This window comes from Heterodontus francisci, chromosome 4, assembly GCF_036365525.1.
Source record: "Heterodontus francisci isolate sHetFra1 chromosome 4, sHetFra1.hap1, whole genome shotgun sequence".
NCBI lineage: Eukaryota > Metazoa > Chordata > Chondrichthyes > Heterodontiformes > Heterodontidae > Heterodontus > Heterodontus francisci.
In genome coordinates, this window is record NC_090374.1 from 68,486,105 (window position 1) to 68,512,609 (window position 26,505).

General features: G+C 43.4%; 1 protein-coding gene across 1 annotated transcript in view; it reads right to left on the bottom strand.

Moving 5' to 3' along the window:
* Positions 1-9,815: 9,815 nt before the first annotated feature.
* Positions 9,816-26,505, bottom strand: part of LOC137368795 (ATP-dependent Clp protease ATP-binding subunit clpX-like, mitochondrial) — a 72,964-nt gene continuing 56,274 nt past the window's right edge. Inside the window, exons 13-16 of the mRNA XM_068029001.1 lie at positions 24,566-24,862; positions 21,489-21,581; positions 11,190-11,296; positions 9,816-9,897 (exon numbers count right to left, since the gene is read on the bottom strand). Coding sequence (XP_067885102.1) covers positions 9,816-9,897; positions 11,190-11,296; positions 21,489-21,581; positions 24,566-24,862 — 579 coding nt within the window. The remainder of the gene's footprint in view (positions 9,898-11,189; positions 11,297-21,488; positions 21,582-24,565; positions 24,863-26,505) is intronic.

A 26,505-nucleotide genomic window follows, 5' to 3' on the forward strand; every position in this document is an offset into this window, starting at 1 on the left:
CAGGGAGGCGGGCTCTCTCTGAAGCACGTGTTCACAAAGCAACAGAAACCTGTTGTCACAGAGAGAAAGAAGAGCTCGTATTTATACAGCACTTTTAACATAGAAAAGTGTCCTAGGGCCTTCTGCAGCAGTTTTACCAAACACAAAATTACAGTGATCTACATAAGCAAATATTTAGCACAGCTGATCAAAAGTTTGGTCAAAGAGTTAGGTTTTAAGGAGCATCTTAAAGGAGAAGAGAGAGGGGTTTGGGGAGGTAATTCCAGAGTTTAGGGCACAGCAGCTGAAGACATGGCCACCAATGTTGGAGTGATTAAAATTAGGGATGCGCAAAAGGGCAGAATTGAAGAAGTGCAGAAGTCGTGGCAGCTTGTAGGCCTGGAGCAGGTGAAAGAGACAAGAAGGGGCAAGGCAATGGAGAGATTTGAAAACAAGGATGGGAATTTTAAAATGAGACATTGCCCGATGGGGAGCCAATGTAGGTCAGCAAGCATAGTGGGTGATAGGTGAACAGGACTTGGGGCAAGTTAGGATATGGTAGGGTGACCATATGTCCCTGTTTTCTGGGCACAGTCCCTGGATGAAGTACTATGTCCCTGGGCAAACAATATCCCCAGAAGAGTCACAGAAAACAGAAAATGCTGGAAATACTCAGCAGGTCTGGCAGCATCTGTGGAGAGAAAAGCAGAGTTAACATTTATTATGGGTGGCACAGTGGCGCAGTGGTTAGCACCGCAGCCTCACAGCTCCAGGGACGCGGGTTTGATTCTGGGTACTGCCTGTGCGGAGTTTGCAAGTTCTCCCTGTGTCTGCGTGGGTTTTCGCCGGGTGCTCTGGTTTCCTCCCACAGCCAAAGACTTGCAGGTGGTAGGTAAATTGGCCATTGTAAATTGCCTCTAGTGTAGGTAGGTGATAGGGAACATGGGATTACTGTAGGGTTAGTATAAATGGGTGGTTGCTGGTCGGCACAGACTCGGTGGGCCGAAGGGCCTGTTTCAGTGCTGTATCTCTAAATAAAAAATAAATAAATATTTCAGGTTGATGTAATAGGTTTTGAGCAAGTGAAAGGGGGAAGAACAACAAAAGGGAAGGTCTGTGAGAGGGTGGAGAGCAGGCCAGATTAAATGGCAAAAGGTTTCATGCACCTCCCACACCTTGCACATTTACTGCAGCATCTTTCCATGCAAGCGCACGAGATGTAACACCTGCCCTTTTACCTCCTTCTCACCATTCAAGGCCCCAAACACTCCTTCCAAGTGAAACAGTGATTTACTTGTACTTCTTTCAATTTACTGTACTGTATTCGCTGTTCACGATGTGGTCTCCTCTACATTGGGGAGACTAAACGCAGACTGGTGACCGCTTTATGGAACACCTCAATTCAGTCTGCAGGGACTTCACGCAGAGATCGCGCTCTGTGGCTGTAGTGCTCATCCTCCAGCCACAACCCCACTCTGGATAGTCCCTGTATTAGGAACTGTCCCGCACAGTTTTCCAACGAAATTCGCTTTAAGTGTGGGCTTCCAATCCTTATCGTACCTTTGTAACATTTTACTGCTGGCACTGGTCTCATCTTGGTAAATGAGAAAGGTTTCGGACTGGCATTTTAAAGGAAATAAATCACACATATTGCCAACAGCGTAACTCAAAAATGCTTACAGTACCCAACAGTTACACACATAGTGTTAGCTGATGGTTTATTTCCCATAAACCATTGGTTTCTGGCATATGACAGACAACACTGGCCTAGGATCCATATTATCTAACCTCAAATATGAGGGTAACGCTCAAAGGAAAGACTCAGAGCAAGACCAAGATGGAGAGAGCAAGACCAAGGCAGACCTGCGAGGAGACAGGCACCGGCGAGCAGGAGTTCCAGCAGCTTAAAAGAGGCATACTCTCACAGGGACAGCGAGAGAGTTACACGACTGACGTCACAGTTCAGAAAGTGATGCATTGCAAGGGGAGGCAGCTGATTGTTAATAGGAACAGGTGGGTATTTCTACCCTTTTTTACTATTTTCAATAGCTGAAGTAAAAGTAAAGGTAGGGAATTTAGATTGTCGTAGGTAGTGTTGGGAGTAGAATAAGGTCCCTATCGTAATTAGTACTCTAAGTTAAAGGAAGTAACTAAGGAGCTTAATCTAAGGCTAAGTCATGACAGGAGAGCTCAGCCCCGTGGCATGTTCCTCTTGCGCTATGTGGGAAATCAAAGACGCTTCCAGTGTCCCTGGCAACTATGTGTGCAGGAAGTGTGTCCAGCTGCAGCTACTAGCTGACCGCATCGCGCAGCTGAAGCTGCAGATGGACTCACTGTGGAGCATCCGCGATGCTGAGGACGTCGTGGATAGCACGTTTAGAGAGGTGGGCACAGGTGGCTGCAGAGGCAGAAAAGGAATGGGTGACCACCAGGAGGAGTAGTAGGCGCAGGCACGTTGTGCAGAGATCCCCAGGGGCCATCCCTCTCTCAAACAGATAGACCGCCTTGAATACTGTTGGGGGGATGGCCTCCCAGGGGAAAGCAGAAACAGCCAAGTTTGTGGCACCACGGATGGCTCCGCTGCACGAGGAGGTGAAAAAGAGTGGGAGGGCCATACTGATAGGGATTCAATTGTAAAGGGAACAGACAGGTGTTTCTATGGCCGCAAATGAGACTCCAGGATAGTATGTTGCCTCCCTGGTGCTTGGGTCAAGGATGTCTCAGAGCAGCTGCAGGACTTCCTGACGGGAGAGGGTGAACAGTCAGAGGCCGTGGTACACATTGGTACCAACGACATAGGTAGAAAGAGGGACGAGGTCCTGCAACAAGAATTTAGGAAGCTAGGTAGCAGATTAAAAAACAGGACCTCAAAGGTTGTAATCTCTGGATTACTCCCGGTGCCACATGCTAGTGAGTATTGGAATAGGAGGATAGAGCAGATGAATGTGTGGCTGAGGAGGTGGTACAGGAGGGAGGGCTTTAGTTTCCTGGATCACTGGGTCTATTTCTGGCAAAGGTGGGACCTGTACAAGTTGGATGGGTTGCACCTGAACCGGAACGGGACCAACATCCTTGCTGGGAGATTTGCTAGTGCTGTTGGGGGGGGGGGGGTGCGGGCAGGGGGATGGGATACAGAGTGGAGCTACAGTAGGGGGTAATGCACAGTCAAATATAGAAGAGAAACAGAGTCAGTCTGGAAGGCAGAGCAAATATAGACCTGTTAAGGCACAAGTGAAAAATCCAAGGCTGGATTGCATCTATTTTAATGCAAGGAGTCTTACTAGTAAGGCAGATGAATTGAGGGCGTTGATTAGCACATGGCATTATGATATTATTGCTATCACAGAGACATGGTTGAGGGAGGGGCAGGACTGACAGCTCAATATTCCAGGGTAGAGAATATTCAAGCGTGACAGGGGAGGGGGTAAAAGAGGAGGTGGCATTGCACTGTTGATCAAGGAGTCAATTACTGCAGTAAAGAGGAATGATATCTTACAGGATTCCTCAAATGAGGCCATATGGGTAGAACTTAAGAACAAAAAGGGGGCAATCACTTGGCTGGGAGTGCACTACAGACCTTCAAACAGTCAGGAGAGATAGAGGAGAAGATATGTAGACAAATATCAGAGAGGTGAAAAAATAACAGAGTAATAATAGTCGTGGATTTCACCTTCCCCAATATCAACTGGGATAGTTTTAGTGCAAAAGGCTTAAAGGGGGTGGAATTCTTAAAATGCATACAGGAGAGCTTTTTGAGCCAGCACGTAGAAAGTCCTACAAGAGAAGGGGCAGAACTGGACCTAATCCTAAGGAATGAAGCCGGATACGTGGTAGAAGTGTCAGTGGAGGAACATTTCGGGCATAGTGACCCTAACTCTGTTAGATTTAAGGTAGTTATGGAAAAGGACAAAGGTGGACCAGAAATAAAGGTACTGAATTGGGGGAAGGCCGATTTCAATATGATCAAACAGGATCTGGCTAAAGTGGACTGGGAGCAGCTACTTGTAGGAAAGTCTACATCAGATCAGTGGGAGTCATTCAAAGAGGAAATAGTGAGAGTTCAGAGCCAACATGTACCCATTAAGGTGAAGGGTAGGACCAACAAGTCCAGGGAACCCTGGATGTCAAGGGATATAGAGGATTGGATAAGGAAAAAAAAGGACGCGTATGGCAGATTCAGAGCGCTGAAAACAGCGAGGCACTAGAAGAGTATAGAACGTGTTGGGGGGTACTGAAAAAAGTAATTAGGGCAGCGAAGAGAAGACATGAAAAAACACTGGCAGGCAAGATAAAGGAAAATCCTAAGGCATTTTATAAGTATATTAAGGGCAAGAAGATAACCAGGTAAAGAGTAGGGCCCATTAGGGACCAAAGTAGCAATCTGTGTGGAGCCAGAGGACATCGGTGAGGTTTTAAATGATTATTTTTCATCTGTGTTCACAATGGAGAAGGACGATGTAGGTGTAGCGATCAGGGAGGGGGATTGCGAAATACTTGAACATATTAGCATTGAAAGGGAGGAAATATTAGCTGTTCTAGCGGGCTTAAGAGTGGATAAATCCCCAGGCCCAGATGAGATGTATCCCAGGCTGTTATGTGAGGCAAGGGAGGAGATAGCAGGGGCTCTGACACAAATTTTCAAATCCTCTCTGGCCATAGGAGAGGTACCAGAGGATTGGAGGACACTTAATGTGGTACCATTATTTAAGAAGGGTAGCAGGGAAAAACCAGGTAATTACAGGCTGGTGAGTGGTTGGGAAACTATTGGCAAAAATTCTGAGGGACCAGATTAATCTCCACTTGGAGAGGCAGGGATTAATTAAGGATAGTCAGCATGGCTTTGTCAGGGCAAGATCATGTCTAACTTGATTGAATTTTTCAAGGTGGTGACGAGATGTGTAGATGTGGGTAAAGCAGTTGATGTAGTCAACATGGATTTCAGTAAGGCTTTTGATAAGGTCCTGCATGGGAGATTGGTTACGAAGTTAAGAGCCCATGGGATCCAGGGCAATTTGGATCCAAAATTGGCTGAGTGGCAGGAGGCAGAGGGTAATGGTCGAGGGTTGTTTTTGCGAGTGGAAGCCTGTGACCAGTGGTATACTGCAGGGATCGGTGCTGGGACCCTTGTTGTTTGTAGTGTACATTAATGATTTAGACGTGAATATAGGAGGCATGATCAGTAAGTTCGCAGATGACACGAAAATTGGTGGTGTCGTACATAGTGAGGTGGAAAGCCTTAGATTACAGGACGATAACAGGGCTGGTAAGATGGGCGGATCACTGGCAAATGGAATTTAATCCTGAGAAGTGTGAGGTGATGCATTTTGGGAGGACTAACAAGGCAAGGGAATATACAATGGATGGTAGGACCCTTGGAAGTACAGAAGGTCAGAGGGACCTTGGTGTGCTTGTCCATAGATCACTGAAGGCAGCATCACAGGTAGATAAGATGGTTAGGAAGGCATATGGGATACTTGCCTTTATTAGTCGAGGCATAAAATATAAGAGCAGGGAGGTATGATGGAGCTGTATAAAACGCTAGTTAGGCCACAGCTGGAATACTGTGTACAGTTCTGGGCAGCACACTATAGGTAGGATGTGATTGCACTGGAGAGTGTGCAGAGGAGATTCACCAGGATGTTGCCTGGGCTGGAGCATTTCAGCTATGAGGAGAGACTGAAAAGGCTAGGGTTGTTTTCCTTAGAGCAGAGAAGGCTGAGGGGGGACATGATTGAGGTGTACAAGATTATGAGGGGTATTGATAGGTTAGATAGGAAGAAACTTTTTCCCTTAGCAGAGGGGTCAATAACCAGGGGGCATAGATTTAAGGTAAGGTGCAGGAGGTTTAGAGGGGATTTGAGGAAAACTTTTTTCACCCAGAGAGTGGTTGGAATCTGGAACGCACTGCCTGAAGAGATGGTAGAGGCAGGAACCCTCACAACATTTAAGAAGTATTTAGATGAGCACTTGAAACACCAAAACATATAAGGCTACGGGCCAAGTGCTGGAAAATGGGATTAGTTAGGTGCTTGATGGCCAGCACAGACATGATGGGCCGAAGGGCCTTTTCTGTGTTGTATAACTCTATGACTTCTCCAAGAGTGCAGAGTGATTCATTTTGGTAGGAACAATGCGGTGAGGCAATATAAACTAAATGGTACAATTTTAAAGGGAGTGCAGGAACAGAGACATCTGGGGTTGTACATACATGAGTCTTTGAAACTGGCAGGACAAGTTGAGATAGCTTTTAAACAGGCATATGGGATCCATGGTTTTATAATTAGAGGCATAGGGCTGGATTTTTAAAATTTGCGCCCGTACACCAAAGAGCTGTTGCAATCTCAAGCGCGGCGGCTCATTTAAATTGCCGGGGCTGCCCACACCCCCCACCAATCTCGTGGAGGGGGCGTCTATTCGTCCCCGGCAATGACGTCAGCTGTCTGTGCGCAGGCACCATTTTTAAAGGGCAACCAGCCCTGCTGGCATATTTAAATTTTTATACACATACCCCCCAAAATTAAATAAATAACTTTATTATGCCTCTTTCCACCACCACCCCCAATAACAATTACATTAACTGTTTGCCCTACCTCCAAAACACTTACCTTTCACATCAGACCTTCCCCCCCCAAACTGCACAAAGTTTGAAGTTCAACCCTTCCCATCATCCCCTCCACACATTACGTGTATTTGACCCTGTCCCCCCACCTCCTGCACTGAAAATCGTACCTCCTCCCCCCTCCCCACCAGTGTCACGCTGGCTTTCCCCGGACGGGGAATTGAAGGTGCGGAGTGGCGGCTGCTGTTTGGATGATCGCAGCGGGCCCTTAAGATCCCAGGTAAGTGGATTTAAATTATTAATTTAAATATTTAAAACCAGGTCCCATCACCCAGCGGCAGGAGGCGCCGCCAAGGAGCCTCGCCGCCGCCAGGAGGATTGGGCCGGGCCCTCCCATTGCGTGGTCCGTGGTGGACCTCATCCAGAACCATCTTCAGGCCCCAGCCCCCCCCACCATGGATCATGATTTCGAAGGTTTGGTAAAATCCAGCCCACAGAATATAAAAGCAATGCAGTTATGCTAAACTTTTATAAAACACTGGTTATGCCCACCTGGAGTATTGTGGTCAATTCTGGCCACCACACTTTAGGAAGGATATCAAGGCCTTAGACAGCATGCAGAGGAGATTTACTAAAATGACACCAGGGATGTAAGACCAGTTACTTGAAGAGACTTAGGAAAATGGAGTTGTTCCCCTAAGAGTAGAGAAGGTTAAGGGGAGATTTGATAGAGGTATTAAAATTCATGAAGGGTTTTGATGGAATAAATAAGGAGAAATTGTTTCCAGTGGCGGAAGAGTTGGTAACCAGAGGACATAAATTTAACACAATTGACAAAAGAACCAGGGACAACATGAGGAAACCATTTTTTTTAGTGCAGCAAGTTGTAATGATTAGAAATGCACTGCCTGAAAGGGTGGTGGATGCAGATTCAACAATAACTTCCAAAAGTGATTTGGCTAAGTATTTAAACAGGTAAATTTTGCAAGGCTATGGGGAAAGGGCAGGGGAATGGGAAGAATTGAACAACTCTTTCAAAAAGCAGGCTCAAGCACAATGAGCTGAATGACCTCCTTCTGTGCAATATCATTCTATGATTCTATGAAGACATACTGTCTATTATGAGAAAGTAAAAGATGTACTTTGAAAAAGTTGTTGGCATTGTTAACCATTAGAATAGATTTTAAAAATGGAGCGGGCCCTCCAGCACTGAAGGAGCAGAAGCTGGCCTTTCCATTTAAGTGAGCCCCAAGATGAGGCGCCTTCTCTCCAACATTTTTACTTTAAATTAAAAGATAGCCTCAGCAACCGGGCAGTTTATATAAGCCAGGGGGGCATGGTGGGCCTCTAAGCCTGCCTAAAGCGCTGGCCCCCTGGGTCTGCTGCCGGGAGGCCACCTCCACTGTTCCCCGATGTCTCCAGGGACCTAAAGGCCAACTGGAAAATTCCAGTCTGCCACTGACTATAAGCCTTAATAGGCCTTTATGCAGCTCAATTGGCTACCTGCCACTTGTGGGCGGGTAGCCCTGCCACCCCACCCCCTATCCCACCTCCGGGAAAATGGCCTAGGGGAACAGGCATGCCGGCCAGTGGTGCAAAATTCCCTGCCTACCGGCAGATGTGCCCACCCCCATTATGGCCAAAAAATTCAGACCCATGCTCGAAGTATGCCAATAGGGGTCCTACACCAATTGTAGGACCACAAAATTGAAATTGTTACAAGTGGGCAGCATTTGCATTGTATAAGGGACTGCTGGAGGCCCCTCAAAAAATAACCTATGAAATTTTCAGTTCCCCCCAACCCCCTAACCCAAAGCCAAATTTAGCTCAGGACTCAAGCTGACATGGACTGACGCATGCAGCCATCTCTCTGTCAATTTTGGACACATTTTGATACTAAAGTCCTGAAATTTGCGGGGGCCAGAGATGACGGACGGAAAGTGCATCATCTGCTGAGGCGGGGAGAAATTAGGGTGGAACATGGTTAGGGTGGAACCTGCCCCTCCCTATCTCTGTAATTTCCTCCAGCCCACAACCCTCCAAGATATCTGCGCTTCTCTAATTCTGGCCTCTTGAGCATCCCTGATTTCAATTGCTCCGCTATTGGTGGTCATGCCTTCAGCTGAGCCCTAAACTCTGGAATTCCCTCCCTAAACCTCTCTGCACCTCTATCTCACTTTTCCTCTTTTAAGACACTCCTTAAAACCTACCTCTTTGAACAAGCTTTTGATCATGTGCCCTAATATGTTTTTTTGTAATGCAGTGTCATATCTTGTTTTATAATGCCCCTGTGAAGCACCTTGGGACATTTTATTACATTAAAAGTGTATTATTAATGAGTTACTGTTGCTGTTTTGCAGGGATTCCACCTTAAAATCCAGTCCTGAAAATTCGACTCAGTTTGTGTGAGCAACTACCCATTCCCTTTTCCATTTCAAGAGCATTTATACCTGTTATGCCCCAATGAGGCCAAAAGAACTAAGAGTTGGCATGAGCTCTATTTTGGGTTTGTTAAAGAACCGATGAGTGTCCAAGAAAAAGGTAATCGCTTTTTCCACATGCACCGATATGCCATAGAGATATAGACTACCTGCCATTCTCTGATTTGAGAGGGGATCTATACTGATGGTCACGGAAAGCCACAAGTTTTGCTTCTTGGCAGTTCCAGGAGTGAAATTTTGGGCCCAGGGTACTGTCTTCATGAAAAAATATTTTGAAAACCATTTGAGGGAAGAACTAGAAGACCATTATGTCATTTTAGACATAATGACATTGCACATTTGATGCAATGATACATCTTGACACCTACTGTTAGAGATTGCTCATAATATAGAATTTGTTTCTGTATGAACACAGTGACAAAGCTAGAGTAATAAACAGAAATAAATTTCACTTATGATTCATATTTCTGATGTACAGGCATGAAAAAAGCTAGTTTATTGTATATTCTTGAACATTAGATCTAATCACTCTGACAAATAAGCAAATAAAATGTTATTTGCAAAAGTATGTCAATAAAGTTTTGTTTCATTATTCTTGGGGGGGGGGGGGGGGCTGGTGTAAAAGAGAAATGTCTCAGTATTATTTTCTAGGAAGTTTTACTGTACATAATCACCAGACATACCCCCAACCCCAGGAGTTCAAATAAATTGGGAAGAGCCTGTAATGTGGAAGCTTCTCACATTTATTGATCACAAATGAGTGTGCTTTACGTGTTTCAGTTTAGCCTCCGAAACAGCCCATTCCGCATTGTACCAAGCAGTGTTCAGTTAGCTGATCATTTGCTGGTGTCAATTCTTTTCATCCAGCCATGATCATGGCTGTTCAACTTGCGGTTGTCATCCACATTTGGTGGTGCCCTGTAAGAAGCAATCATTGTAATTCAGTTCACACAGCAATAGAAAGTAGGAACTAAGATTAAAACACAGTTTAAAACATAAGACTTGTTATCAGGATATAGATACACGTTACTATTGTTAGGACTCTTCAGCCTTAATTTCCAAAATAGGATCATTGGAAGCCATGTCAACTAGAAATGTATTGCCAGTTAGGGCTAAATTTTATAAGCCCCCCAACGCCAGAAAATACTTCCGGGAGAGGCCCACAATGGGCCTCAATGCCGGGAAGGTCCTGTTGCATTTTACCAGCAGAGGCGAGGCCTCGAGGTGCCCCCCCCCCCACCCCCCCGCCCTGCTGCTTGGCAGCAGAGCCTTCATTTTAATATTTAAATAAAGTTAAATGCATGCAAAAGCACTTAGCTTGTTCCGAAAGCCGTCCTATGCCGATATTCTGGCCGAGATTCGAGGTGTGACACTAGTGGGAAGGGGGACAGGAGTGAATTTTTCAAGGCGGGAGGGGAGGTCAGCGGCAAAAGCAAATGCGATTGGTTTCAGGGATGATGGGAAGGGGTTGAAGGTCAAAGGGAATAAAGTTCGGGGGGGAAAGTTCGGAATATGAATAAAAGTTTTTTTCTGGGGGGGAAGAGGGCAATTTATATATAGATCACTCATTGGGGGAGTGGGAGATGGGTTTCAAAGACGTATTGAAATTTTATTTTTATTTCCCGGAGACCAGGACCTTTAAAAATTTAAGTGTCAATGAAGGGCTTGAAGTCCTTTAAAAATGGTGTTGGCACCTGTGGGGTGGTACCGGACGTCATTGCCGGGGATGCAGCGGCCACCCCCTCTATGTCATCGGGGCGGTCGTTCTGCCCACTCTAGCTAAATGAGCTGCTGCGCGAAATATCGCGGCGGCACATAAGTCGCAGTGCGAGATCGGCGGTGAGCTTTCAAAATTCAGCCCTTAGAATTTGAAGTACAGTCGTACTAATGAAATGGTGGACATGGATATATTTTTCTCTTTACGTTGTGTTAAAGATAAATGATTTTACCAAACTCTGCAATAACACTGCAGTAAATGAATTTCTCTTCAACTTTATACATTGAAGAAAGTATACCGTAATATATGCAAGAAATACAGGCCAGAATCGTCTGAGATTCTGGTGTTCTAACTATTTTGACAATTCTCCAATAACTACATTGTTGTATAATACAAATTCAGTTTTCTGATTTTTAACATGCTTATCCAATTCCTTCACAGTGACATGCTTAATAATCACAACAATCTATTTGCTATAAGTACAGAAACTTACCTAATGTACTGTGGACCTTTCTTACCATCAACAACATCCTTATCAACATGAAAACCAATGATATCCGAATTAGGAATCTCATACATAGGTTCCAGCAGTAATTGTTCCTGAAATAAAATCAGGCAAAACCATTCTTCAAAAATGCCACTTTAGCTAGACTTTTACCATGTATATAGGGCTTATAGTCAAGTAATTATTTACATCTTGGAGCACGTAAACATCAGCATGGAAGTGCATTATCAGCTAAAATTAAAATTAAAACACAACATATGGTCACAGCTTCACTGCAGTGGACAGCGGACCAGGGCATAGTTTACATAAAGAGTTTCCATTCTCACCCATAACATTAAAGAATATGGTGAGTAATGCAATGTTCTAGGGGCAGCCTTCCTGTCCTCTCAGCTGGGAATGATGCAGGGACACACTTGTTGGAGTGGCGGGGGTGGGGTGGTAGAATTAAAAAAGTACAAGGGGCAAAGAGGGAAAATATAAATAAAATACTGAACAGATTTAAATGTGATTATGTTGTTTCACAGGTTTATGAAGAGCACAAACGTAATAGCAAAGTGTGACATCAGGGGAACAGAACTTTGACTGTTCACTCATTAAAAGATGGTAGTTGCAATGTACGATGTAACAGCATCAATACACAGCACCATAGAGTGGCAAGGTCATACAGACTCTTGTGCTTTTGGATCTCAGTATGTTACATGAAGAAGCCCAGATGCTTCTTCACAGAAAGAAAACTCATCCCTGGTCCACTCCCTTGTATTTTGCAGCATTCAGAACAGCATTGGTGAAGATGAGAAAGCAGATTCATCATCATTTTCTTAGCTGCAGCTGGTATGGGGTCAGGGAGAGGGAGCAAATAGTGGAAATAGTATCTCAACATGAAAGTAATATAAAAGATGGCATCAGAAAATGGGAGACATCAAATTGTTTAACCATATAGTGATTTCACATAAAAGGGAGTTTCTGGACTTTAAACTCGAATTCTTGATATCAAAGTAGTACATTTACATTAATACAAAAGCAAAATACGGCGTATGCTGGAAATTTGAAATCAAAACAGAAAATGCGGGAAAAACTCAAGTCTGGCAGCCTCACTGGAAAGAGAAACAGAGTTAATGGCGAGGATTTTACCTCCTCTGGGGAAGGCCCAACAATTTTTTGTTTTTGTTTATTCATTCATGGGATGTGGGCATCACTGGCTATGCGACAGTGAAGGAACGGCGATGTAGTTCCAAGACAGGATGGTGTGTGACTTGGACGGAACTCGCAGGTGGTGGTGTTCCCATGCATCTGCTGCTCTTGTCCTTCGAGGTGGTAGATGTCACGGGTTTGGAAGGTGCTGTCTAAGGAGCCTTGGTGCATGGCTGCAGTGCATCTTGTAGATGGTACACACTGCTGCCACTGTGCGTCAGTGGTGGAGGGAATGAGTGTTTGTGGATGGTGTGCCAATCAAGCGGGCTGCTTTGTCCTGGATGGTGTTGAGCTTCTTGAGTGTTGTTGGAGCTGCACCCATCCAGACAAGTGGAGAGTATTCCACCATACTCCTGACTAGTGCCTAATAGATGGTGGACAGGCTTTGGGGAGTCAGGAAGTGAGTTACTCGCCACAGGATTCCTAGCCTCTGACCTACTCTTGTAGCCACGGTATTTATATGGCTACTCCAGTTCAGTTTCTGGTCAATGGTAGCCCCTAGGATGTTGATAGTGGGGGATTCAGCGATGGTCAGGCCATTGAATGTCAAGGGGAGATGGTTAGATTCTCTCTTGTTGGATATGGTCATTGCCTGGCACTTGTGTGGCGCGAATGTTACTTGCCACTTATCAGCCCAAGCCTGGATATTGTCCAGTTCTTGCTGCATTTCTACACGAACTGCTTCAGTATTTGAGGAGTCACAAATGGTGCCGAACATTGTGCAATCATCAGCGAACATCCCCACTTCTGACCTTATGATTGAAGGAAGGTCATTGATGAAGCAGCTGAAGATGGTTGGGCCTAGGACACTACCCTGAGGAACTCCTGCAGTGATGTCCTGCAGCTCAAGTGCCAATCAAGTGCCAAATTAGGCACTTAAGAGGACAGCAGCGGGCCTTCTCTGGGATCAAGGACCCTAGCAACGGAAGTCCTGCCAGCTGAGAGCTTCCGGCCAATCAGAGGCCAGCAGCTCTTTGACTGAGCAACGCCACTGCAGAGACGGCGGCTGGGGCTGCTGTCAGTACTGGACTCACTGGAGGAGAGGGACCCAGGCTACAAGTGAGTCAAGGCAGGAGGGGTTTCGTGGGGTGGGGTCGTGAGTGAGAGGATTGTAGGGTCAGCAGCAAGGGCAGGGGGGTACATACGAACCAGGAGCATGAGTAGACTATTCAGCCACTCGAGCCTGCTCCACTATTCTATAAGAACATGGCTGATCTGTTTGTGGATACAACTCCACTTTCCTGCCTACTCTCGATACCCTTTGACTCCTTTGTTTGTCAAGAATCTGTCTACCCCTGCCTTAAAAACATTCAATGGCCCTGCCTCCACCGCTGACCGGGGAAGAGAGTTCCACATACTCATGACCCTCTGAGAGAAAAAATTTCTCCTCCTCTCTCTCTTAAATGGAAGACACCGTATTTTTAAACTGTGTCCCCTAGTTTTAGTCTCTCCCACAAGGGGAAACACATCCACCCTGTCAAGTCACCTCAGGATCTTATATGTTTCAATAAGATCACCTCTCATCCTTCTAAACTCCAATGAAGGCACTAAGTGCCTTTTAATGAGAGACCCCCCGCGCACCACCACACCCCCACCCCGGAGCCGGCAAGTAACCCGCACTGGATAACTTGCCATGCTCCCTGTGCGAAGACAGGCCTGCCTGCCACTGGGCTAATTCCAGCAATGGGATGAGGTCTTTAATTGGGCATTAACTGTCTAATTAAGGGCCTCAATTGGCGGCGGGGCAGGAAGGCCATTCACAGGTCTTCCAGCTCCGGACTTAATTTGGGTGGCGGCGAGAAGATGGCAGGGTGCCCCCATGCTACCATCCGACCAATTATATGCTCTGCCTGCTTCCAAATTCACCACAGGGGACAGCATAAAATTACCCCTAAATTTTCAGGTCTGTGACCTTTCATCTGATGTCAGGTCACAGACCTGAAACGCTAACTCTGTTTCTTTCTCCACAGATGCTGCCAGACCTGCTGAGTATTTCCAGCATTTCTGTTGTTAAGACCGAGGCAGGAGGAGTGCACTGTTGATTCTAGTTCCACTTCTCCACGGGTCACAACATATATTTAAATTTTTTCCCACTTACCGATATGGTCAATCATAGACTCTATTTTTATCTCTGAATAAAACACACCAATCAGGTTTCTTTAATAAACAACAAAGTTATCAGTTTATTATAAAACAAGTCTTAACCAGTCATGAAGTAAAGCATAATGTAAACCATGGTGCGGAGTCAACTCCCCCTTGGCCCCTTTATTCCCTTCACCCACTAGATCCTGGCCGTCAAGGGGGACTAAGTCCTCTTAATTCAGGCTCAGGCTGGGTGTTTGGGATATTGGGTTACAGGAGAGCCACCCTCCACCTAATCCACTGGCTACAGTTAATGGCTTAGTACAAAGAGGAGGAAACTCAGTCCTTTCTTTAACTATCAATTTACTTTATTCACGTTGTTGTACAATGTAAGAATATGGCTTATACACTTGGTTAGACAAAAGCATGCAACTCAAACTGGGTTATACAGTTAATAACAAAGCTAACTAGAATTGATAAGCACACCCACTAGGTTCCTCTGACCTTTCCCTGACCTAGTCACAGAAAACAAAGGATAATACCCGAAAATGGGGAGAGCTGACACTGGCCAGGCGTTCCGTTCTCTCTCTCTTTTAAGTCGTCGCCGCGTTGCTCACGCAGGGTCTTCCACTTCCGTGATGGTTGGTCTCCGGAGTTTCTCGCTGGCTCTATGCCCGAGATTTTCCATACTTATTCACTTTCTTGTCTCTTCAAAACTTTGCTGTCTCTTTCCTGTTGGCTTAGGCCTGTTCACCTCGTTCGTATCTTCTCCTTATTGGCCCAGGCCCAAAGACCGTATCACACCGTATCCAAATAAGGCTCTATTCCTGTGATCTCTCCCTTGTCTTGTCAAATAAATTAATTCGTTCAAACTGGTTTTTACCAGCACAGGCCAGTGTCTGAACTCAGGTTACTTTAGTTCATGAACTATCCAGCAGTTTGTAACAGATTCTGTACTTCTTGCAGCCCCTGGCCAACAATAAACACACAGATTGAAATATTAAAGTTCCCTTTTTTACCTCTCACACACACACACACACACATATACCAGTTAACCAGAAAAATAAAGAGATTTTTGTTTTTAGTGCTCTATTACAGAAAAAAAAGAACACTTGGGCTGAATACTTGCTTGTTCTTGCAGAAACTGCAGATGAGATATGTTGTGTTCCAAAATTGGCAGTCTGGCTTTTGCGTACACGTAGACAGGTCACTGGGCTCTTTTAGAACAGATTTTTTCAGCTGGTGTTGAGAATAAATTTAGCAGGCTTTTCTTCAAAAACAGGAAACAAGATGAGTTGACACAGTGGACCTCTCGGGGTCTTTTAGAGAGGTGCTGGAAAGCTGAGCAGTGTTGTGCTCTTTTCTCCTACTTCGGGAATTCTTTTCTCTCCGTGGAAGTTCTCTCCCATTTTATAGAGCTCAACCCCAACTCAAAACAATTCAAAAGCGAAACCGACAACAGGAAGTCAGCCTTTTGACTGCCATCAATCTTGACTGTCACTTATTTGTAAACAACTTCTCCAGGTGTCCAAAGTTCTCTGTTGGTTAGTGAGCTGGAAGTCAGGTGGTTTCCTGGAAAGGCTTGTTGTTATTGCTGAAAGTCAAATGGTTTCCCGGAAAGGCTTGATTTCCTCACAAGACCTCTCAGTACCCCTTTTAAAAATCATTTCCAGGGACTGTTTTTCAAAGTCAAGTGGTCTTTACATGACCCCCTTTGAAAACCCCAAAGTTTAACATTTCTTCAATCTTTCAAAAATGAATCCTCAAAAAATATATTTAACAAAACAGAGGCACTTTCGTAACACTGTTTTTATTTTATAATAGTACCTTTCATTGTTCTGTTCTATAAATTCATAAATTCAAGAGTCTGCGTAGACATGTTTAATTCATACAAGTTTACCATTTTGTAGCATGTTAAAATAAATACTAAACAATTTCAACACAAAAGTTATTTTTAAAAATGAGTGAAAGTGGAAAGTTATGAATTTTCCAAAATCACCTCATTTAGATACAAGGTAACAGTGATCCGGATCACACAATTCTATACTGGTGTTGATTTGCCTATATGATCAGCTGACAGAAGATGTGTTTCACTGATCAGGAAACAGACAAAAGTTTTCACGAAACACTATTATATATATTATGTTAGATATGAAGAGACTTAGCAGTTGGCAGGAAAAAAAACAAAAGCGCAAGGGAAGAGCCAACTGTGAAACAGCCCCGATAAACAAATTTTTCTGCAGCACCTGTGGAAGAGCCTGTCACTCTAGAATTGGCCTTTATAGCCACTTCAGGCACAGCTCCACACACCACTGACCACCTCCAGGCGCTTACCCATTTTCTCTCGAGATAAGGAGGCCAAAGAAGAGATACAGCAGAAAGCCTAGAGGAGTATAAGAAGTGCAGGGGTGAAATTAAAAAGGAAATTAGGAAAACAAAGAGAGGGCATGAAAAGTTCTTGGCAGTAAAATGGAAGAAAACACAAAGACGTTTCATGAATAAAGAGCAAGAGGATAACTAAGGAAAGAGTGGGGCCAATTCGAGACCAAAATGGTAACTTGTGTGTGGAGGTGTAAGATGTGAGCACAGTTCTTAAAAAATTGCTATTATTTTTATTTAGAGATACAGCACTGAAACAGGCCCTTTTGGCCCACCGAGTCTGTGCCGACCAAGAGCCACCCACTTATACTGACCCTACAGTAATCCCATATTCCCTATCACCTACCTACAATAGGGGCAATTTACAATGGCCAATTTACCTATCACCTGCAAGTCTTTGGCAGTGGGAGGAAACCTGAGCCCCCGGCGAAAACCCACGGGGTCACAGGGAGAACTTGCAAACTCCGCACAGGCAGTACCCAGAATTGAACCCGGGTCCCTGGAGCTGTGAGGCTGCGGTGCTAACCACTGCACCACTGTGCTGCCCCACATTTGTATCTGTCTTCAAAAAAGAAAGGCGATGCAGTTAAGGAGGAGTGTGAAATATTGGATGGGATAAACATTGTAAGAGAGGAACTATTAATTGATTTAGCATCTTTGAAAGTGGATAAATCGTCAGGCCTGGATGAAATTGATCCTGAGCTGGAAAAGGAAGCAAGGGAGCAGATAACGGAAGCTGAGACCATAATTTCCAACTGCCTCTGGTTAAAGGCATTGTGCAGCAGAATTGGAGGATTGCTGATGTTGTACAGTTGTTTAAAAATGGAGGAACGGGCAAACCGAGTAATTACAGGTCACTCAAACCAACCGGTCATGGACAAATTATTGGATAAAATTCTGAAGGACAGCAGAAATTATCATTCAGAAATGCATGGATTAATCATGGACAGTCAGCATGGATTTGTTAAGTGAAGGTCATGTCTAATTAACTTCATTGAAATTTTTGAGGAGATAACAAAGAAGGTCAATGAAGGTAGTGTGTTTGATGTAGTCAAAGTGGATTTTAGAAAAGCCTTTGACAAGGCCCCACATGGCAGACTGGTCATAAAAGTAACAGCCCATGGAATCCAAGGGCAAGTGGCGAGTTGGATCCAAAATTGGCTCAATGGCAAGAAGTAGAGAGTAATGGTCTACAGGTGTTTTTGGACTGGTAGGCTGTTTCCAGTAGAGTTCCAAGGGGCTCGGTACTAGGTCCCTTGCTTTTCATGGTGTCGTGATGTATATATTTGATTTAGACTGTGATGGAAACCACACCGGCCAAATGGAAACATATTAATTTCATCATATGGAACACTACTTGAACTTTTTACTGGACCACAGTGCTGAACATGGCTGCACATTTGCATTCTGAGAGACAGTTGAATAGAGAGACAATGGAAGGGCTCTCTGATTCAATTAACAATATTGGTCAGCGCAAGAGTGATGATCCACATCTTGTGTGTGTAAGAGCCAGCACTCCACACCCCACCGAGTGTGTCTAGTAAGCTTTGAAGAATCAACAACCCTTGCAGACGATGCTGTTTCAAACAAAGAGCTGGTTACATGACTTACCTGCTGGCCAAACTGGGAACTGTTCGAATTGTGCCTCCAGAAAGGTTTGGGGCAGACTGCAATTTGAAGACAAAAGAGAAGGAAGCTCTCTCCCTGTCTCTCTCTCTCTCTCAAGCAAAGTCCCAGGGACCCACGGAAGTGGCTTAAGCCTCAAGATAGAGGAACCCGTCAGCCTTCTAGTACCAGAGAAACAAGTTTGAAAGTGTGCACTGAGCCTCAGCAAGAACTGCAAGACCTCAACTACAATCAAGGACTTTACATCCAAACCGAAAGACCGTGATTGAATTCTATTTATTGACAACCCTACTTAAGCCTCTCCCTTTAATTCTTTCACCTCCTCTGTATCTATTTGTATATGTGTTTATCTCACATGCATGCTGGCGTGGTTGTGTCATGTATTTTAATAATTTTAACCGGCTTAAGGGCTAATAAACTTACATCTTTCTTGTTTAAACCTAAGAAAGCCTGTCTTGTTGGTTCATTTACAATTACAATTAGAGAGCAATGAGTAAGGACTCACTGAGGGGTTAAGCAAAAAACACTATGTTTTAAAAGTTAAATCCCATTACGGCCAAACGAGGAAAGGGGCAAGAGGGGAGCCTAAGACCCCTTCCTCACCCGGTCGTAACAAGACTTAAATGTAGGGAGCATGATTAAGAAGTTTGCAAATGATACAAAAATTGGTTGTGTAGTTGATGGTAAGGAAGAATGCTTTAGACTAGAGGTAGATATCAATGGACTGGCCAGGTGGGCAGAAAATGGAATTCAATCTGGAGACATATAAGGCAATGCATCTGAGGAGGGCAAACAAAATAAGGGAATACATAATAAATGGTAGAGTCCTGAGAAGTGTAAATGAACAGAAGGACCTTGGAGTGCAAGTCCACAGATCCTTGAAGGCAGCAGGACAGGTCGATAAGGTGGTTAAGAAGGCATGTGCGATACTTTCCTTTATTAGCCGAGGCATCAAATATAAAAGCACGAAGGTTATTCTACAAATGTATAAAACACGAGTTAGGTCACAGCTAGAGTACAGCGCACAGTTCAGGAAGGGTGTGATCACACTAGAAAAGGTACAGAAGAGTTTCACAAAAATGTTGTCAGGAATGGAGAATTTTAGCTGTGAGGAAAGATTGGATGGGTTGGGACAAAAACAAGAAATGCTGGATTCACTCAGCAGGTCTGGCAGCATCTGTGGAAAGAGAAGCAGAGTTAACGTTTCGGGTCAGTGACCCTTCTTCGGAACTGACAAATATTAGAAAAGTCACAGATTATAAACAAGTGAGGTGGGGGTTGGGCAAGAGATAACAAAGGAGAAGGTGCAGATTGGACCAGGCCACATAGCTGACCAAAAGGTCACGGAGCAAAGGCAAACAATATGTTAATGGTGTGTTGAAAGACAAAGCATTAGTACAGATTAGGTGTGAATATACTGAATATTGAACATCAGCAAGTGCAAACCTGAAGAAAAACAACCTGAAAAAAACAGTGGGTAAGCAAACTGAACAAACTAAGATGAAATGAAATAAATGCAAAAAAAGATTGTAAAAAATGTAAAAAGGAATGCAAAAAAAAAAGGAAGAAAAAATAACTAAGAATGACTAAAAATGAAAGTAAAGTGGGGGGCTGTCATGCTCTGAAATTATTGAACTCAATGTTCAGTCCGGCAGGCTGTAGTGTGCCTAATCGGTAGATGAGATGCTGTTCCTCGAGCTTGCGTTGATGTTCACTGGAACACTGCAGCAATCCCAGGACAGAGATGTGAGCATGAGAGCAGGGGGGAGTGTTGAAATGGCAAGCAACCGGAAGCTCAGGGTCCTGCTTGCGGACTGAGCGGAGATGTTCCGCAAAGCGGTCACCCAGTCTGCGCTTGGTCTCCCCAATGTAGAGGAGACCACACTGTGAGCAGCGAATACAGTATACTACATTGAAAGAAGTTGGGATGGGTTGGGGTTGTTTTCTTTGTAACACAGAAGGCTGAGGGGAGATTTAAATGAGGTGTATACAATTATGAGGGGTCGGCAAACGCAACATGAAGTCCTGTGACATTGATCACAAGTCGTGGGAGACAGTTGCCAGTGTTCGCCAGAGCTGGCGGGCAGCCATAAAGGCGGGGCTTTAAAGGTGTGGCGAGTCGAAGAGACTTAGCAATTGGCAGGAAAAAAGACAAAAGCGCAAGGGGAGAGCCAACTGTGTAACAGCCCCGACAAACAAATTTTTCTTCAGCACCTGTGGAAGAGTCTGTCACTCTAGAATTGGCCTTTATAGCCACTCCAGGCGCTGCTCCACACACCACTGACCGCCTCCAGGCGCTTACCCATTGTCTCTCGAGATAAGGAGGCCAAAGAAGAGATACAGCAGATAGGAAGCAGCAATTTCCCTTAGCAAGGAAGTCAATAACAGGGGGCCATAGGTTTAAAGTAATTGGAAGAAGGATTGGAGAATAGTTGATGAGAAATTTGTCACCCAGAAGGTGGTGGGGGGTCTGGAACTCACTGCCTGAAAGGGAAGTAGAGGCAAAAACCCTCATTGAATTTAAAATACTTGGAAATGCACTTGATGTGCCATAAACTACAGTAGTAAGAGCTGGAAAGTGGGATTTACTGGATAGCTTTTTTTCTGCCAGCACAGAAACAATGAGCTCAATGGCCTCCATCTGTGCTGTAATTTTTCTCTGTTTCTATAGTAAGGTGTGTACCAAGTGCTCTGTTCAAAATCCCAACTTGACCTTCAACACTGCAACAACTGTTTATATTTATATAGCACCTTTAATGTAGTAAAATGTTCAGCAGGAAGGACAAAACTTGTGATAGGTCACCTGTCATTCTCAGCTGGGTCTTTGTTACAGTCCAGTGTACTATCTTATAACAGAAACATTTCGGGTTTGCTCTCTGACTGATTGTCCCTGGATCGACCACTACAGTGACTGATTTTGACCTTGTTCCTAAAATATTAAAAATTTTACTTCCAAAATTCAATTGCATTCTTTAATAGATGCAAGAAGTTTGGTAAAAATGAACTTACCATGATTGATCTCAGTCCTCTGGCCCCTGTCTTCCTTTCAATTGCTTTACATGCAATTGCACGCAGGGCTGCTTCCGTAATAGAGAAATGACACTGAAATGAAAGGTCCACAGAAGACTTCTGAGAAATATGCCATATCACTGCTTTATTGTTATTTAGGTTCAAAGATATTTTAAGGATTAGTATGCTTAAATTATTGTAGTTTTTTCAGCTATTCATTTTAATTTTAATTTTAATTCATGTTTTTGGAGGATACTTTTTTAATCACTTGAATATATCCTAGAATAGAAGAATAAAGTATCAATGTATCATCAGTATCAATGTCAAGAAGTCACAACTGACTGGGTCTGTTACTGCCTTATATGCTGCTTGAAAAACAGTCACATAGGCAGAAAAATGTAGCTTACACTTCACATAAGACTGGAAGCCTTGGCTGGCAATCTCTTTACATAGAATTTCAGGATTATTGTACAGAATTGCAGTATTTTTAAATTATTAAAGTCTAATGACAGTTTAGTAATTCTACAATCAATAACATAATTTTAGGAATACCTATTAAGTAGAGGCACTCATAACAGAGGCTTTGATAAATGCTAATTCTCATAGAGTAAACCCTTGCATGTGAGACATATGCCAGAACTGTGGCTTTGATCAAAGCTTTTATTTATATTTTCTTCAGCAATAAAGAAATATAATGCAGTGAATCACACTGTTAGTAGGATTAAAGGGCCAGCAACTGAGTTCATGACTGTAGACTGAATCTGCTGAGTAACTATACTAAGAGATAATCTAGGCTTGATAGTGCCTGTTTTTAAAAAATTGTCAAGTTAATTTTCACAGCACATCCTGTCTCATTAAGCATGACCCTTCCCCTGCCTTAGGCATACTTTTCAATGTGTTTGAATATATATCCCATGTGATGACAATTATTCACACATTTCAGATATTTCTCTAACTGTATAGGAATATAACAATATAAAAGCATGTAACTGCGACTTGCACAAATAGGCTGGTCCTCCAAATATCATGAACCACATTGTGAGAACTTCACCTATATACATTCTGATCTCAGGTGTTAGTCAGGGGAAGACAGGAAAGGGAATTCATATCCGAAAGACCAATTCAAAGTACAGTGACTTCAGCCATCTTGTAGTGAAAGAAAGAACAAACTTGCATTTATATAGCGTCTGTCATGTCTTCAAGTATTTCATAGGCAATGATGTACTTTTGGTGTTGTCACTTTGTAATGTAGGCAAAGGTGGCAGCCAATTTGCACACAGCAAGGTCCCGCAAATAGCAATGAGAGAACAACCAGATAATCTGTGTTAGTGGTGTTGATTGAGGATAAGTATTGGCCATAGCACTGGGAGAAGTCCCTACTTTTTTTCTTTCATTTTGTTTTTCTGAAGGAACTAAATCACCAAAGCTATCTGTAAAGGTCTGTACTTGCTCACATCAATAGGTACATCCTACTGAGTAGAGGTTAACAACTTATTTTATGCTTTTATTTTCCATTTTCCATTTAATATGAACATAGCTAAACTATTTCAGATGATCACAAGTATTAATTACAATTTCTTTTCTTCTCAATAAACTTGTTCCCAGCTTTCTAATATATCCAGAATATTGCATACCTGATGAATGTAATATATATTTTTATTTTTATTTGTTTAGTACATATTGTTACAAAGTAACATATATAGTGAACCACCCTCAAGGTAATGAATGGAACCAGACTTGCCTTCTGGTGTCAAATAAAACCACTTGAATGTCTGACCACTGGTGCAGTGTGCACCTATGCCTAATTTGGTTACCCTCGCTGGATAATGGAGATCAGTTAATTTGCATAGTTTACTGGTTCCCCACAGGCATCTCAGTGCATCAGGAGTGCCAGGACTGCATGTTAGGGTCTGGCAACCAATGCTTTATTGGTGTAGGGCAAGGGGAGGGGTACAGGAAGCATCAATGCCAGAGGATCAGGGGAGGTAAAAGACAGATGTTCAACTTTTCTTTTTAAATTTAAGAAGCCCATTTCAGTGCTTATTCGAATCTCATATCCTATAGACCAATCAACTTGCTCAAAAGTGACACTCGGAACAGTAATTCACTCAACTGTTTTTAATACAGATGATGAGTACCTGGATATGTACATCATTTTTTACCAGATTTTCACGATAACACAGAATAATTCATTCAACATGAGGCACTTAATCTGATATTTTAGTCTTGTCATTCATTGCACTCTTTGGCAGCCATTATTTTTGATTTTGTTTGACTGCCACAAATAAATGGAATATCCTTCCTTATTATAATTTTATTTTAAATATCGAAAGGTTGCATCTTCTATTACAAAATAGCAGACAGCAGCCATAATTTCAACCAGTGGCTAAAATGATTGCCACTTTATTTTTTAACCAATATCAACAAAAAGAAAAATCACTTTTGGATCACCAGGAATGCCAATCGAGATGTATTTCAGAATACTCCTTACTTGATCCCTGGCCAGTGCTTCTTCCTGCTGGTACAGCAAAGAGGAAGGGGACAGGAGGATGGAATTGCTCTGGCAGTATTGCTTCTTTATTTGAGGATACAAATTTTTCCTCCCTCCTCTCCCTAACCATGCAGAAATTACAGCCAATAAGGACAGGTACCTATTTCCAGCCCTTTGTCAATGTCGCTCTGAACCAAACATTTGTAGCAGTGCAACAGTACCTGGAAAGGTGACTCCATTCTGTTTTATTTCCCTTTCTGTGAGAAAGTGCCTGATGTCAGGTTGGTGCTTTCCCACAGCGATGCAGTGATGGGGAACTCAGTAGCACAGCAGGTTGTAACCTAAGTCCCATAATTCTGGCAACACATGTTGCTGCTGCAAAATACTGCCAACAAATCTTCTTTTGCTATGACCTATACGGATAGAATTAGGCTGTTGAATTTTTTAACCTCTGCAGCCATATAGGCTCAGACTTCTGTTTCTGTTTTCTACATACCTTACCCATGTCAAACAACTTTCTTCATACCTTACCCATGTCAAACAACTTTCTTCATACCTTACCCATGTCAAACAACTTTCTTCATACCTTATCCATGTCAAACAGCATCTTGTACTGAGTTATTATTGCATTTTGTGGTTCTGTCAAAATACGAACTAACATGTCGTCATTTAAACTATGCAGTGCGAGAATCACAGGAAATCTTCCTACAAATTCTGGAATCATTCCATATTCTATCAGGTCCCTAGCCTCCACACTACAAAGCAACTTGTCTTTCTCTTGGAACTCTTCATATGTATTCAATCCAGAGGAATTAGCCAGGCCAGCTGCTGCTACAACTCGACGCCCAGTGCCCAGGCTAGACGTTGCACCAAATCCTAGATACTGAGTAAGGAAACATAGATTATTTCACTTTCCATTTGACTTTTCAGAGCTTTATTACACAAATGAAATTTAAATAGTTTGCAGTTTAATTTATGAGAAAAGTATTAAGATTAAGCATGTTTGTTGAATTCTCAAAATATTGAAGAGAAATTTCAAAATGTTAACAATCTCACGGTAAATATTTCATCGAGAATTAAAGTAGCTTTATTCTTTTTTAATGTTAGGATTAGTGAGGGGAGACTTGATTGAAGTATATAAGATCCTGAACAATCTTGACAGGGTGGATGTGGAAAGGGTGTTTCCTCTTGTGGGTGAGTCCAGAACTAGGGGGCACTGTTTCTAAATTAGAGGTCACCCTTTTAGGACAGAGATGAGGAGAATTTTTTTCTTTCAGAGGGTTGTGTGACTTTGGAATTCTCTGCCTCAGAAGGTGGTGGAGGCGGTCATTGAATATTTTTAAGGCAGAGGTAGATAGATTCTTGTTAGGCAAAGGAAGCAAAGACTATCGGGGGTAGATGGGAGTGTGGAACTCGAGACAGAAACAGATCAGCCACGATATTATTGAATGGCGGAGCAGGCTCGATGGGTCGAATGGTCTACTTCTGCTCCTAATTCGTATGGTCATATGGTCATATCAGTTGCTTAAAGTACTTAGTGCATTTTTACAATACATTGCTAAAGAAAAAAAACACACTCATACTTTAATCAACTAATGACAGTTTCCAGCTCAGTGCTGTGAAAATTGTGCTGTCAACCTTCCCCCACTTTAAGACCGGAATGCCAAAATTCCCAGTTGTGCCTCAATACTGGTTCTAATTCTTTGAAGTGCTTTCTGTGTTTTTATTATCATTCATGAGGCAGGAAAGATAAGTCAAAGTGCAGCAAATGCTTATAGGGGCTTAATGCCGGTTCTGCCATCAAAGTTGGGACATCGCATTCCAGTGAGTTCTCATGTTGGGAGCCGGGAGCTGTGTAGGTCAGGTAGGCGACAGGCCCAATATATGGCAAAGTGCAACATGAACCTTAATGAATCAAGATCCAGTTCCTGAGTCAATGCTGGGAAACCAGCAAGCAGGTAGTAGTAGGTTGGGTGGGTGACACACCCAATCTTTAGAAACTTTGAAATAAGAACAGAAAGTGCTGGAAATACTCAGCAGGTCTGGCAGCATCTGTGGAGAGAGAAACAGAATTAATGTTTCAGGTCTGTAACCTTTCATCAGAACCCAGAAGCTTTGGGTGGGGTAAGGGTGGCTTGCAGGAACATGATGACATGTCAGGTGAGGCAAGCAGCCATATTCGGAAGCCTTAGATTACAGTGCCACTCAGAACTGGGAGACACAAGTTTGAGGAGTGGATAACCAGTAGCCGGATCAGTTTTGTGGGAGGTAAGTTTAAGAAGCCATGGTAAAAGGAGACAGGTGTTCCAGTCTTTGAATACTGGGCTGACATCCAGTGGGGTACTTGTGTCTGATGGGGGCAGAATGTTGACTCGCTATGACATCTAACCAGTCCTTTATGACTAACAACCTGGCACATAAGACAAAAAGGGGGTCTTCATTATGGAAACAACTGAGAGCATCTTCTTCTGAATGTAAAGGCAATGGAAGAAATACCTCATGTGCCATATGAAAGTTAGAGCCCAG